This window comes from Caretta caretta, chromosome 24 (assembly GCF_965140235.1).
Source record: "Caretta caretta isolate rCarCar2 chromosome 24, rCarCar1.hap1, whole genome shotgun sequence".
NCBI lineage: Eukaryota > Metazoa > Chordata > Testudines > Cheloniidae > Caretta > Caretta caretta.
In genome coordinates, this window is record NC_134229.1 from 9,201,346 (window position 1) to 9,217,002 (window position 15,657).

The window sequence follows — 15,657 nt, forward strand, 5'->3', positions numbered from 1 at the left end:
GCCATAATCCCATTAATGGCTACATAACCTTGCAAAATTCCTTTAGTGTGAGGTATAAAGAGTTTCCTGGTTATTTTCTTTTGCTTTTTGCAAATCAAGGCTGGGTAGAAAGGGCCTTGAGAAGGAGTCTAAAGGCCAAATGTGATCTATTTCAAGATAAGCCTCATTGCTGTAAATTGTGCATATACTGGAGGTTTTCCCTATTGTTGTTGCACCAATGTGCATGCCATTCCTATGCAGACAAGACCCTAGTCAAAAAATGTTCACACCAGATTGTCTCAACTTTAAATATCTTCTGAGGCACATCCCAAAAAGAGTGCACCTAGTAGGCTCTGCAGCAGGTTAATAGGCAGATGATCTCTCTCCCCTTCCCAAAATGACTACCTTTCACATTGCTTTCCTTTCAGCTTTGAAGCGTGAAGACCTGCCACTGCTATGGGTGACGCTATTGTAGATGCAGCCCCTGGGACAGCGTTGGATCAGTCATCCGGCCCAGTGCTGCAGGGAAATGGAGGGACTCCTCTCAGCGTCATCAGAGAAGGCGTTGGGGAGTTGGCGGTTATCGACCCTGAGGTGGCGAAGAAAGCCTGTGAAGAGGTCCTGGAGAAGGTCAAGCTGATGCATGGGGTCTCCTCAGACAGCGTGGCTAAATCGGATGATTGCAACGAAATGGAGAGTGCTCCACGGACCAACCTGGAACTAGCCAATGGAGACGTCGGAGATGGCTGTGAAATCAAATGCTTGGACGACCCAGCTGGCGCGCCTTCCAGGATCCAGGAGGAGGACGAGACCATGGCCAACACAGTGAAAAGCGCCCGGAGGCGGCAAAAGAACAACTCAGCTAAGCAGTCCTGGCTGCTCCGGCTCTTTGAATCCAAACTCTTTGATATCTCCATGGCCATTTCATACTTGTACAATTCAAAGGAGCCAGGGGTACAAGCTTATATTGGAAATAGGTTGTTTTGCTTTAGGAACGAGGATGTGGACTTCTACCTGCCACAGCTTCTAAACATGTACATCCATATGGATGAAGATGTTGGCGATGCTATCAAACCCTACATTGTGCACCGCTGTCGGCAAAGCATCAACTTTTCCCTCCAGTGTGCTCTGCTGCTGGGCGCCTACTCCTCGGACATGCACATCTCAACTCAGCGACACTCCCGTGGGACCAAGCTGCGGAAGCTCATCCTCTCTGATGAGTTGAAGCCAGCTCACAAAAAGAGGGAGCTGCCGTCTCTGAGCCCGGCGCCCGACATGGGGTTGTCACCTTCCAAAAGGACTCACCAGCGGTCCAAGTCGGACGCCACAGCTAGCATCAGCCTGAGCAGCAATCTGAAACGGACCGCCAGCAATCCCAAAGTCGAGAGCGAGGATGAGGTAATGTTGGAGTCTCTTTTGTCTGTGAAGCGTGTGTCCACAACAGGATATGTGCCTTTGGGCCTCATCTCATAACTGTTTCTCTGCTAGAGATTTTTATGTTAACCAGTGCAAATGATGTAAATTTCATTTATTTTTTTCCCCCAAGAAAAGTGGCATTATGTGCTGTAGCCATGGCTGGAAAACGTAGAGCCCATTCGTGCAGGAACTCTCTATTGTAATAAAAAAAAATACTTTGCACTTCTTCTCTAATGCCTTTTCTCTGAGGGTCCTACAGGTGCCTTTACAAAGATAGGTGAGTATTGTTCCCCCACTTTACTGATGGGGAAGCTAGGAAAGGAAGGATGACCTTATGGTTATGGTAGTGGACTGGGATTCAGGAGCTCTGGGTTCAGTTTCTAAGCCACAGATTTCCTGTATCACAATTTAATCTTCATCGTCATTTTGCTGTCTGTACAAAGGGAGACAACTGTTTCCTACCTTAAAAGATTCTGGGAAAGATAAACTCCTTATTGTTTGAAATGTTCCAATTCAACAAGAATGGGCACATCTAAGTAGGTAGCTAAGTTACATGGTGATTTAGTGCTAGAGTTAAGAATAGAACCCAGGCTCCTATTTCTCAGCTCTGAGCCTGAGCTAGGCTTGCTCCTGTAAAGGAAGGAAGTGCCCTGTACATTTAGCAGATATATACAGAAATGCTTTGCACCCATTAGTTATAGCTACTGTAGGTGGTCTCATGACCATTGTTCATAGGAATGAGTCTCTCAATGATCAGTCTTTTCGCTAATAAATTGGTTAATAAATATGATCAGCACATCTGTAAAATACAGCTGGAGTTTTTGTTTTGAATTGGTGCATTAGGGCTTGCTATTGGTTACCCTGGGAGCTCATCCTGGGAGGGACATTGGTGTGAAATTGCAGCCTTGATGCAAAGCACAGAATGAATATTTCAAGCCTCTGCTGAACTTTCATTCCCCGTCTCTGTCATTTGCATCAAGGAAGGAGTTGCAGAGAGATTCAGAACAGAGGGTTGTTAATATCCAAGATTGGTGGGAATTCACCTGTAGCTGAATGCATCAGGCAGGAGAAGGGAAGGCCCCCGATTTCAGCACACAGTGGCTGCCCCTCATAGTCACCTCTGAGGAGGATTCCATCGAGGTATTAAAAAACAATCCTGTGCAAAACAAAACAGCCTCTGTGCAGATAAGCCCAGACAACTCCACCAGGTCTAGTCCCCATTCACTGTCCAAAATGAATGTCGGATGCAAATGCCCTTGCTTTTGAGAAGAGAGCCATGGCATTTTTATATTGGCTGACTTTCTTGTTCCACAAATTGCCTGTTGTAATGAGACCTCCTTTTAATCGGTCCTCCTTTTCCTCCCAGCCATAAAGCAGAGGGAACCCAAACTGTGTTATGCTGGAAGGGTTGGGCTGTGTGTGAGGCAATGTCAATTTGCAGTGTCTAGTGTTAATGCAGTTTAATGCTAAGCAGCGTTAAATAAGGACTAAATCAAACTTGCATGCACATGTACATTTTCCCATGTCATACTTCTTCAAGACCTGAATGGCGCTCTCAGGCCTTGTGACTAGCTGGATGACACTGGTTATTTTTAAGTGTAGAAAAGTTATGCATTTAGACATGGATTTTGTATAGCCTTTGCAATCATATTGTTGCCTCTACAGAGTGCTTTATCTGTTTGCCAGATACTGTGTTTATTTCTGATGCTTGAGCTGCATTTCTTACAAAAGGAATCTAGACTCCCCTACATCCATTTCACAGGTCTGGCAGATAGTCTTTCAGAACAAAAGGATAAAGCTGTACCCTTGGTTTTTGAGGGAGGGAAGGGAAAGGAAAGGAAAAATCTGGTAATCTGAGCTTTATTACATTGCTTTCAAATGACCTTGATGTTTTCTCCACATGTTCTTTTGGAAACCAAGGTAATGAGTAGTGCAGGTCTTATTTCCAGTACTACAGTGTTAGAGGGTGAGAGGACAGGGAATTGAGGTGTTAAGAGTGCAGATCTGTGAGCTGTGCTCAACAAATTGGAGAGAAGCAATGCATCACTTCCTCTGTCTTAACTCAAGCAGTTGAAATACTCTCTTGGGGTAGCGAATCATCTAACCAAAAGGGATGGTTTAGCTGGCAGAGAATTAGGCTTGTTACACCTATACATTACTCCACAGGTTCAAATCACTTCAGGGTTGACTCAGCCCTTGGTCTTTCCAAGACAGATAAATTTAATTCTGTGCAACTTTCTCTGGGTGTATGCCTGTTTTTCAAGGTCTCCTCTGAATAATAGACAACCAAGTTGCTCTCTGCTCTGTCTAGACACTAAAGATCTTGTGGTTGTTTCTGTAACAGCAGGGAGTTTAGCTGACATCCTTTGCTAATGATCCCCATCCCCTCTGTTATGCAGTGCCAGAGGGGGCTGTGTAATTCTTGTATGTATAGAACTTGAGAAAGAGGCTCTACAGAAACATGAAGTATTAATTATGTCAGCTGAACACAGCCTGGCCGATTAGTAGTTAAAAATGTCCTGTTTTCCCAACCCTGCGAATTCGCATGTCATGAGCCAAGGGGAAGGCACCATGTGGGTAGGGTAAGTGAATGTTTCATGTCCCTGACAGTTCAATGTTTGGTAGAAAACAGCTGGCTGACAGAAAGCAGGACACGTGGAGGTCTCCTTAGCTCATACTGGCTGCAGCTGCTCATATAATGGAAACTGAAGCTTTCATCTATAATTTATGTAAAGCTGCACTGAGAAGAGTTTCTCTTGGCAATGTTTAAAACATATTTCGGTCCAGAGGCCACGCAAGCCTTTTGAATGGTGTATGGCAGTGGAGGAGGCCTCAGCTATCCAGGCTCTTTAAAAACTTTCCCAGCTTCAGAGCGTTCAAGAAGCTGGTTAAGATCGTCCGTTTGCTGTTTAAATTCCTAGAAACATTGTCTTATGTTAAAACAGCTAAACTCCTGTGAAAACACACTCTTCTGCAGACTGTCAGATAGTCTTAAGAGGCAGCTATTTAATGCTAAGTAATTCTCAGTCACTCCACCTTTGCACTAGGAACAGTGTCTGCGTGTGGGGGCTAAGGTGTCTCTAAACCTTTTTTAACACCCCACCCCCCATATTCTGGGGCCATGCAGAGCCCTGCCCTGTGGGTGCAAATATGCTCTAACTTAATGCTGTGCTTTCCATGGCTCCTGGGAAGCTGAGAATAGCCGTAGTGCAGTGCACTCCAACTAGATTCTCAACTTACGCTAGGTGCAGGGTCCCTTTAGAGCCCTGTGCAGAGGGATCTCGGGGTTGTTTCCAGCCTCTTTGTGCCACTAGAACAGCATAGGGCATTAGCATCAATGAGTATTGGGCCCAGAGGCTCTAACTGCCCCAGTGAATTGCTGCTATTCTTAAGGTTCGATTAGGATAATTTGATCAGTACTAAGTGCCTCCAGGCACTGGACCAGGTGGATGAGCAGCAGAGGCAGCAAAGTCTCCACCAATAACATGTCAGTCTCCACTTCAGCCCTTGCTGGCCTCATTTAACTTGGTTATGAACCATAAGTACTATACTTTAATCATGCCCCAGGAGAAAGTTTGTCTACCTTTTTCTGACTCCTCAAAATTCTTTCTTTTTAGAGATTGCGGAATTTGATTATAAATTGAAAACTTGTTTTGGGATTAAGATTAAGTAAGTGGGTTACTGGCAAGGATCATGACTAAGCTTTCCTTCAACTCTGATTTTATTGACGATGCCCTCATCCATACATCTGGTCTTACACTGGCATCATCCTGCCAGGGACATTCATTAAATATTCAGATTTGTCTCGTTTTTAAACCTGTAAAAACCTCAGATGTGACCAGGCCAGGGATAAAGTATTGAACTTTCACCAGTTGGCCTATACTATTATCAGAACACTTCTGTAGCGCTATAAACTTACACTTGGCTTTGCAAGCATGTCAGATATATTTGTATTTAAGTAAGACAAATTCAGGATTGCAGTTCAGGAGAGGCCGGGTATGGGGGATGGAGTGGAGCGCCAGATTTTTGAGAAAAGTAAATCATTCCGTTAGCTCTAATCTGGTCTAGGAGAATATTTAAACCAAAAACAATGGGAATTGACTAACTTCAGCACTAGCAAAAAGCCTGTCGGAATCGGGAAGAACTGAAACACTGGGCTAATTAATGTTATCTTGTGGTTTGAATAAGGATGAATCTATAATTTAAAGATTATTATTGCCCCGCCATCCTTGTTTATGGACCCTTAAATGAGACATACGTTCATACTGCTTCTGGTTCACTCAAGCCTTTGTCAGTACCTTCAGTTCCGGATGAAGCTAGTCTGGTTTAAAGCAGGCATTAATACTTTTTTATTTTAAATGCATTCCTTTTAGAACATAATCGGGAGGGATGTTAGTACAATCCGATCAGTTGCCAAGCAATCTGGTGCCAGCATGCATCTGGTCTGGCTAGTGCGGGTTGAATGAGAGATTGGGGTAGAGAGCACTTCTGGAGCTCAGAGACATGGTGCTATAACCCAGTTGGTAAACAAGGATGTAGGAGTTAGCACAGTAACACTAGAGATAAGGGTTACCTGGATTTTTATGGTGAGACAATTGGGTTTCTTTACAGCGCTGTAATAAATCACCATTTCTGTCTGTCTTGGGGTACTAAAGCACTTCCTGTTTCTCATCTTAAGTGCAAGTCTCTGCCCCCTAATGTTCCGAATAGATGAATGCTATGGTATCTTGTGAGCATGTCAGATAGGGCTAGGGGGCCATGATGGAAAGCAGATGGGTCCTTTTGCTCCCTGGAATATAAACCACATACCCTGTTAATCAAGTGTCATAGTATCAAGAAATCCTGTAACTAGATCTTTGTTCCCTCTGTCTTCCCCTGCACTCCATCCACCCAAAAAAGATTTTTAGGAGGTTTGGTTCTTTAAAATATTTGATTTTATTAAAATGTTCTTTCCACTGAAGTTGAACAGTCATGCAAACGGTTTTGAGGTGCCTTCTAAACTAGAAGGTTGGGAATTTTCCAGCACTGTGACTTCCTCGTGCCTCTTTGTTGTTTAACCAGAACTGTCTCTTCCTTGTGGGAAAGACGTGCTTTCAAGTGTTCATTTATAGATACATGATTGTTTCACTTTGGGCCAGTTTGAGCTTTGGTGTAGTACGTACAGCTCCTGTTGAAGGCAGTGGAATTACACCAGGGATGAATTTGGCCTTTCATGTGCTGCTATCTGAGACTGTAGCATTTTATTACCGCGTACAACTTTCAGTTAAGATCTTCTTGTTCCAGTTGTCACGTCATGCTGCATAACCTCAGTAATAACCATACATGAGGTGCATTATTTCAAGTGCTCTTGCTTGTGTTTCTTTTTAATTCTTGCCAGGTTGTGCGGTCGAAACTGAACCTCATGAAAAGTTTTAACGGTATATGTTTTATCCTGTATTAGTTTCCCTTCAACGAGTGCATGGGCTTTTGTAGCAAAAAGCTGCAAGGGTGAAATGGATAGCATTGCACTTTGAATCCTTCTGACTCAGGGAACAGACTGAGTTGCTGTCATCTTCTCCGTTACTGGAATCTTTTCCTCAGCTTTCCCTATCAAGGTATTTCTGATGCTTTCACCGCCACGGGGACTCTAGGTTTGCCTGCTCACCAGCTCCAATACTGTCTGTATGAGGACACTGGTTACAGTTACTTAATTAAGCGACCTTAATTTTCCACCTGAAGAACTTGAGACCTGGACACACGATAACTTGCTGTAACTTGATTCAGAAGCAGAAACAGAAGACAGTGGAATACTGTCCAGTGCTCCATTCATAGAAAATAGTCTGAAATGCCATTGCTGGGCACATGCAACCTACGAGATGTCTGAGAACATTCTGTAACATGAAGGATTCCTACAATCTTCCCAGCGAAGAAGCCATACGATACAGATGCCCTACAATTTCAGAGGTGTTGCTGTTATCTATCTCTTCACAATGTATGTCTCTGTTGGAGTTTTCCATTGGGTACTGGCTACAAAAATTCTCTCAAACATCGTTCCATGCACCAGAGATGGATTCTCTGCTCCTTTTGCTTGAGGGGATTCTTCTTTCCCCACTCCTTTCCTTTGTCATGGTCATCACCGTCCTTCCTGTCACTTGAGTTTGCAGCTGTGATGTCTCTCTTTCTTCCTTTACGTCATGTCCAGAATTCCTCCCTTCCCCTTTATCCCTGCTGGAAATGGAGGCGCCAAGGCGGGGCCAAGAAGCAATGTGATGCACCCTCTACAAACTCTGAATTTACTAAGCAGTTCTCGGTGCCAAATGATGATTTACTGATGGGCAAATTGTCCAGGGTCTACAGCACCTATAAATCAGCCTTGTAAAATTCTACTTGCTGAGGATGAGTAACTGTCTTTGACAGAAAAATTATATATTGTCATAAAGAGTTGGCAAGTAAATTTTGTGCCTGGGCTGGAAAATGATCCTGGCAGTTTTGTTAGCACCAGAGTGCATTGTTGATAGTGGAAAGAAATCTGTTTCTTTTGCATCACCCTATTTGCTGACAAGATCATTTCAGTCTATATTGAACACCATTTGGAAACCATGTTTGCTTATTCAGCCATGGCAATGGTTCTTGGAAACTCCAAGTCACAATTTAGGTCTAATTTTTTTTAAGGACCCCCCTCTTTTTCTCAGTTGAAACTTAAGGGATAAGTGTCTTGCAGTCTTTTCTGGCTCTGCAACCTATGTACAGGGAGATCTGCTTGCGCCATATCTGGGAGAAGAGTTGTTGTGGTGACAACTATTGGAATGATGTCACCATTCTGGGGCAGGGTAAAGAGAGGCTGTTGCTTGCTGACTCAGTGAATGTGTCAAGTTAACTGGGGGAGTAAGATCATGTTACCAAACAGTTTCCCCTGAATAGCAACAAGTTGGACTTGGGCAATTCTGTTGGTAAAACTGGTCTGCACAAAAGGTTCTGGACAGAGCTGACTGGAGTGAAGGTTATGACTCTGTTTCTTAGGAATTTGTAGCCTTTTGTACAAGGATTTAGTGTTGTGTTGCAGACAGCAATTACTGTTTGCAAGTGGAATCCAGCACGTCTCATGTCAGTGGATTAAATTTCAATAAGAGACAGGCTGCCAATGAGCCACAAGACAGGCAGCTAACCTGTCTTATGGCTCATTCGGGGCTTGTCTCTTATTGACCCCAGTTAAGGCTTTATATTTTTTTGGGAGGTGGGAAGTTTAAATTTAAAGTGAAGGAAGTCGTCTCATCTGCTGATAGGTTTCAGAGTAACAGCCGTGTTAGTCTGTGTTCGCAAAAAGAAAAGGAGTGCTTGTGGCACCTTAGAGACTAACCAATTTATTTGAGCATGAGCTTTAAGCTCATGCTCAAATAAATTGGTTAGTCTCTAAGGTGCCACAAGTACTCCTTTTCATCTGCTGATGAGTTTCATTTCTTGGCTTTGTTTAAACAAAGAAAACAAGTTTTGTTTTCTCAAATCCCCACCATAAGTCTAATAGGATTTACTGTAAAGATGCAGAACATTCTCTTGAGTGCCCTTAGAATGGGGTTTGTTGCAAAGTAAAAAATGCTTCCCTGACAGTATGTAAACATATCTGCATCAGTTTCCTCGTGAACTTCCGTGTCGCTAGAGCTGGCGAATACTTTGTGAATAGTATCAATGGTAGTGCTACATTAACCAGTTCCATAGCTGATGTCCTGCAGGTCCATCCTGCTACTCTACAATATTTTGGTATAGGAGGCAATGGTAGGGCTCAACTTTTGGTGATCTGCACACTGTGCTCGAAGAGAGGGGGCTGACAATGCTGTGCAGACAGTCCTCATTTTCAGCACCTCCTGATATTTCTACTTATCATTTATATATCATCTTTGTACTTTGAAAACACTGTACATACATTAATCCATACAGCTCCCCTCTGAATAGGTAAGTAAATGGACTCCATCTCTCAACAACTGTGCCAGTTCTCTTGATTTTGCCAGTCCAGGCTCCCAACACAGCTCAGCCAATGCTCTGCTGTTTTGAGTTTGCAGCATCCACTGGGATCAAAGTTCTGATCTTCCACATTAGCTCTTCTGGTGTCCCACAATCGTGACCCTCTGCAACCCTCTTCCATTCCAGTCTGCTCTCTAAACTCCCAGCCCTTCCAGTGCACCTCACTCCTGATTTCTGCTAAGCTCTTTGAGAGAAGGACATTCTTTTTGTTCTGAGTTTGTACAGTGGCTAGTACGATGGGATCCTATGAATCCTGGGCCCCATTGTAATACAAGTAATAAATAATCCGTCTATATCGCACCACTGAACTGTGAAACTTCAAACTGAGCAGTGATTTTTTTTTTTTTTTTTTTTTTTTTTGAGGGGAGAGATGTGGACATAAATCACTAAGAACATAGCTACTTCTTTCAGAGATGAGTTCATACAGGGTCTTTTTTTGGAACGACAGTATGTTTTAATAAAAAAATAACTTGGGCCTTGTCTAAAGTTACTAAGCAGTATTTTGTCTACAGTATCATGTGACATAATGAGAGAGCTCTTGTGATGAAGGACAGTGCTGCACTTTGTTAGGCTGTGCAAAAAAGAGATCCAACTGAAATTCCTCCTAGAATCTTTGTCATGGAGAATAGCAGCAAAGTAATCTTTTTGTATGGCTCATTCACTCTGTCGCGCCTGTCCCTCCTCCTCCTCCTGCCACCCCCAAGATTTTAAAAACCAGAGAGCAAAAGGATTCTGATTTTTCATTCTAATTCAGTAAATTAAAACCATCTAATCTAAATGGACATTTTTTTGTTAACTACAGACCTGCCCAAGCTCTTATTATGAACTGGGAGTTGATGGTTCTTGGGTCCTCACAGACTCTGCTCCTAATTTAGTTTGCTGCACATAAACAGAATGATTATGCTGGTTCAACTAGTAAGGTAAACATTTTAAGTAAAAGACTGCTAATTGAATAATAGTTAAGAATCTAGGCTGGCTGCCAAGACTAAGTATTGAAAACTAGAGCTTTTAAATGCCAGTTTCTCTGCAACTGGTTAGAAACATTTCACCTTGGTATGGCAAAGTAGCTCAGAGCTTTGGAGTAATACAAGTTTGAAACTAAATATGTAGGCATTTATATCGGTATCTTAAGCAGCATTAGCAATATTTTAAGAAGTGGTGCTAGAGGGTTGTGTAAATACAAATCTCTCTGCACTTTGTATAAAAACTGATCCTCTGTAACAGTGGTTCTTAACCTTTACTTCAGCCTGCATCTCTTTGGTTCTCAAAATATGTTCTCGCACCCCTTATCAAAAATCATTAAAGTAGGTCAGTTCTTTAAACCTAGATATATTTTTTTGTTTGTATATTACAGTAATCGTTAAATTTATAATGTTAATAAATACATAGGTTTGATGAAACAAAGTAGTTGTACTTACATGCCTGTGCTTAATTTGTGTTCGATGATTTGCCTTCTAAAAAAATCTGGCATGTCTCGTACTCCCAGAAAGGACATCTCGCACCCCTGGGGGGTGCATACACCCCAGGTTAAGAACTACTGCTCTAGAAGTATTCTGAATCTAAAACCTGCTTTTTATCAGTTGTAAACATTCTCTCCCTTTTCCCCCACCTTGCTGTCCTAGCATCCATGATCTGGTTCCCCGTCCCCTCTAAAAACAAAAGTATATTAGTTTTGCAATGCATCATAAACGTAACATGGAGGTAGTACAACAATAAAGGTTATGTGAACAGTAAGGAAAGGGAGGAAGTGTGCCTTGGTGTTATGGTCCAGGAGACAGGCATGGGCAGGAGAACTCTGTTCTGTTCTGCTAGTGTCCATGTGACCCTGGGCAGGTCATTCAGCTGCTCTGTGCCTCAGTTCCCCATCTGTAAATTGGGGGATGCACTTGGGGCCATGCCATGCACTTGGCTGGAGCGTCTAGGCCACTACCATAATACAAATAATAATGGTCATATGGCCACTTCCCTGAAGAGAAGAGTCTAATTGGGAAGAAGGTGTTAGAAGTACCTCTAGGGGTATCAAGTAAGATGACTTGGATACCTCGATTAGGTAGTGCACAGTTATAAATGTTGAGAGAGCCTTGCAGGAAGGATTCCTGAGAAGTGAAAGTGTCTTTTAAATGAAACCAGGCATGTCTAGCTTTGTATGTTTTACAAAGATCACTTAAATTGTTTTTACGATCATGATGAGCTGTGTTCATTGGGTAGAAAACTTGTGCTGAGCATTATTCTTAAATTTTGTTAAGCTCTCCCAAGTGCGAGCCTGATGCTATAAAACCATAAGAAGTTCATTAAAAATAAACCTAGAATTTGATTTTGAGTCTCTCCTTGGTGCAGAGAGAAATATGTGGTGAAAATAAACAGGCAAAAGGCACTTTTAATGAATGGTCAAAGGCTGCAAGTGTCCATGAATGTGCTATGAACTTCAGATTTTTATGAGACAGTCTAGAGAATTTAAGGTTCATGGCTTCTTGTTGCCCTGGTGACAAATGTGGACATTTACTAATGGTTCACATGTGTCAAATCTATATCTCTGGGTTGCTAGGGCGAGGAGTTGGCTTTTGGCCTGCTTTGAACACATTCATTTTCCCACTGTTTTGTTTTCTAAAATAATTTCCTGGCAGGCTCCCTGAAGGTAGGCTGGCAGCACATTAGCACAAACAAAGTGAAACTGTTCGATATCCAACTGAAGCACCGAGTAATAACTCTTTCACTGGTGACTGAGCTGGCAATTTGTGAAGGGCAGAGAATTTCCCCTGCCTTTCTAAAAACAACGAGGAGTCCTTGTGGCACCTTAGAGACTAACAAATTTATTTGGGCATAAGCTTTCATGGGCTGTAACGCACTTCATCAGATGCATGGAGTGGAAAATACAGTAGGCAGGTATAAATACACAGCACATGAAAAGATGGAGTTGCCTTACTGAGTGGGGGATCAGTGCTAATGAGGCCAATTCAATTAGGGTGGATGTGGCTCATTTCCAACAGTTGACAAGAAGGGGTGAATATCAACAGAGGGAAGATTACTTTTTGTAGTGCTAATGAGGCCAATTCAGCCATGGTGGATGTGGCCCTGCCTTTCTCTGATGCCCCAAATGTGCCTGCCCTACTAGAACCCACCATTGAGGAATGAACACACAGCTAGGATGTCAGATACAACTGTCAGTTCTGGTTTGCAAAAAGAAAAGGAGTACTTGTGGCACCTTAGAGACTAACCAATTTATTTGATCATGAGCTTTCGTGAGCTACAGCTCACTTCATCGGATGCATACCGTGGAAACACCAATTTATTTGAGCATGAGCTTTCATGAGCTACAGCTCACTTCATCGGATGCATACCGTGGAATACAGACTAACACGGCTGTTACTCTGAGTTCTGGTTTGGGTGCTTGCAATCTCAGTGCTCCTTTGTGTCCAGCGGATGCACGCAGGGAGAGATGAGAATGTTGTGAGTATGGGATATTTTCCTGCTAAGGTGCTGCTGAGCTGCAGGTGCCTCTTGTGAGCTTGTTTCACCTGTGCAATTAACCAGCGAGGTGAGAGTGAAATCACTGAGACACATCATTGAAGGTTGTTCCTGGATTCCTCCTCTCATCTCCCAAGGTCCCCAGTGACTGTGGTAGAGGAAGTGCTGCTGATTTCCTCCAGGCATGTTGATTTGGTTTGTTTGCGTTCAGGCTTTGTGGCAATGTTCACACCGTTTTGTTGTTGGGTTTGGGTTACTAAGAGGGTTTAGGCCTGTACCCCACTTTTACTTCCTTCCATCTCATGTTCAGCAGCCCTCTAGAACTGGAGAAGCAAATGGTACCATTTCCTCCCTGTTAAACACAGCTGAGAACATTAAAATTGAATGAGGGTAGGTGCTAAGACATTCTGAGCTTCTCAGGGTCACGCGTAAAGTTTGTAAGGTTAGCAAAAAGGTATACATTGAATTCCACAGCAGTTTTAGTTATCTGCCATTCCTGTCCAAATGCACTAGATCCCCTGTAACTGTTGTGGTGTTTTGACTAAGGTCACAGCTTTGTGTCTCATTTCTAATGACACAAGCTAAGCCTTCCATGATCTTTAGTCAGCCAAATGACCCATCAGCCATACCCTGCTATGCCCTTTGTTCATCAGTCTAGTCACTTGGTCCTTTACTTTCCATTTAATTGTTACACATTAACTTCATGATAAATTTTTGCCATGTGTGACACCATCAACTGATACTTGTCCGTCTCCATAGATAATTAGTGCTACAGGAATCCCATACTGCTTTCATTTCCATGGCTACCATTACACTGTGTCTTGGGGTTTTCAGCCTTCACGCTAGTTTGGGGAGCAGAACCAGATCTTACTGGTGGCCTTGTAAACATGTTTTCTAACCCCTTCTCTGGAGGGGAAGAAAAATCTATTGGTTTGTGCATTTACACATTTGACGCAGGCCGTCCTGTGGTTTATGTCGTCTGCTTGTCATACCAACATGAGCTGCAGAGATGTTCAGTGAAGGGCAATGGCTTAATTAAAAATAAAATGGAAACTGAACCTTTGAGGAAGTTGACTTGCACTGTGCAGTAGCTGTTCCTTCCCTGAACTAGCATTGGCTCATGTTTCTGTAAGATGTTGCAAACATCTGTTGCATCAGTAAATAAGTCAAATTACGGGACAGTGCAGGAGTGCTCAGACTGACTTTCTGCTCCATTCTGTACTGTGCTCAGGACTCCTTGCTTTAAGGTTCTGCAACATGGCATGGCCTTGTAAGAGCAGCGATTGAAGTCAATGGATTGTATGACCTTTGTAATCCTGACTTGGGTCAAACAACCGTGGCAAGAAATAAGGTTTAGTTGTATCTTACCTTCACTCCCTTTTTATTACCCCACCCAAGTGTTGGCTCTTACTAACTTCCCACTCATGGACTATGCTCTGCCAACTCTGCCTTACCAAACCTGTCCCCTCCCACTGGTGACTCTGTACCTTCTTCTTTTGTCATGCTGCTCCCCAAAGTTGGGCAGAGAGCCCATTCTAGTACTCCAAGCGAGACTTGTTCTTCTTCAAGCCTCTCCTAAATCTTCATCTCTTCTGGTAACCTTTCTATAGCTAACAGTTCAACCCTGCTCAGACTTCATATCATTTATCCATTCATTAAGCTCTCATTACACTTTCAAATATTTTTTAAAAATCTTGCAGCTAACAGAGCACAAGCCAAGCAAGGTGTGGCCACTCTGCTTGTATGTAGTATCCATTCCCTTTCTGCTTTGTTTTGGCTATGTCGACTATAAGCTCTTCAAAGCAGGAAATTTACTCTGTTATTTGTAAAAACCATGAGGCCTATACTAAGGGAACATATAAATAAGATTTTAAAAAGACTCCATGACCCACAGGTCTATATTAACAGAGCTCACATTGATTTGAGTTTCTTTCTGTCTGTATATGCGTGTATGTTTAATAGAAGCTGGAAATTGGCTGATAGATAATCTACACACTGTGCTGACAGTACACATGGTAAATTGGCTTTGCCATAAAACCAAAGGGTGAAACGTCTATCTAGTTTGCTTTTTAGAAGCACCTATTTGCCTGGATAGTTTAAAGACGGCAGCAGGTAGTAACTGACTTATTGAATTCTGCCAGTGTGAGGTGATACTTTTATTACTATCATAGTTCAGTCTAAGCTAATAGAACCTGCTGATTTGTAGAGCTCAGGAATTTGCTCATTTCTTCAAGTGAATCGACTCTTAATTGCTTTCCTAGATAAGCATTATTTGGAATTGCCCTTTATTTCTATCCAATTCTTTCACCCTCTCCAAAGTTCATTAAATTAAATGAGTTGGATCAGATCCTCTGTGAATGTGCCTGTTAGAATAAGGTGCTTAGTTTAGTGTGTCCTGGAATCCTGGATGAGTCCCCAGGTTTCTAATCCTGAATACCAAGAGAATTGAGTTCCCTTTCTCCTTATGCAATCTTGGGCATCCCTTTTTTTTAGTCAGACTGGTTGAGTTTCCCTTCAGAGTTAGGAGATGTCTACATGGGAAAGTTATACTTGTATAAATGAAGGTGTCAATTTAAACAGATAGTTATACTGTTATAACCGCCCATATTCTTAATCCAGAATGAGAGTGGGTTTTTGTTTATTTTATGCCTCTTTGGAAGGGGTTTAACATAAACCAAAACAAGCGACTCTTATTCTAGAATAAGAGCTATAGCAGTGTATAATTAAACCGGTATAACTGGTAAAATGTTCCTGTGTAGATGAGCGCTACATTATGTCTGTCCATCAGAAGGAAGCTACCGG

At 42.5% G+C, this 15,657-nt stretch overlaps 1 protein-coding gene across 2 annotated transcripts in view; it reads left to right on the top strand.

The window, feature by feature from the left end:
- PI4KB (phosphatidylinositol 4-kinase beta) overlaps window positions 1-15,657 on the top strand; it is a 58,497-nt gene that overhangs the window by 13,149 nt on the left and 29,691 nt on the right. For both annotated transcript variants that reach the window (XM_048827985.2, XM_075122994.1), the window contains exon 3: window positions 408-1,377. In XM_048827985.2, the coding sequence (XP_048683942.1) occupies window positions 436-1,377 (942 nt within the window). In that variant the 5' untranslated portion in view covers window positions 408-435. The remainder of the gene's footprint in view (window positions 1-407; window positions 1,378-15,657) is intronic.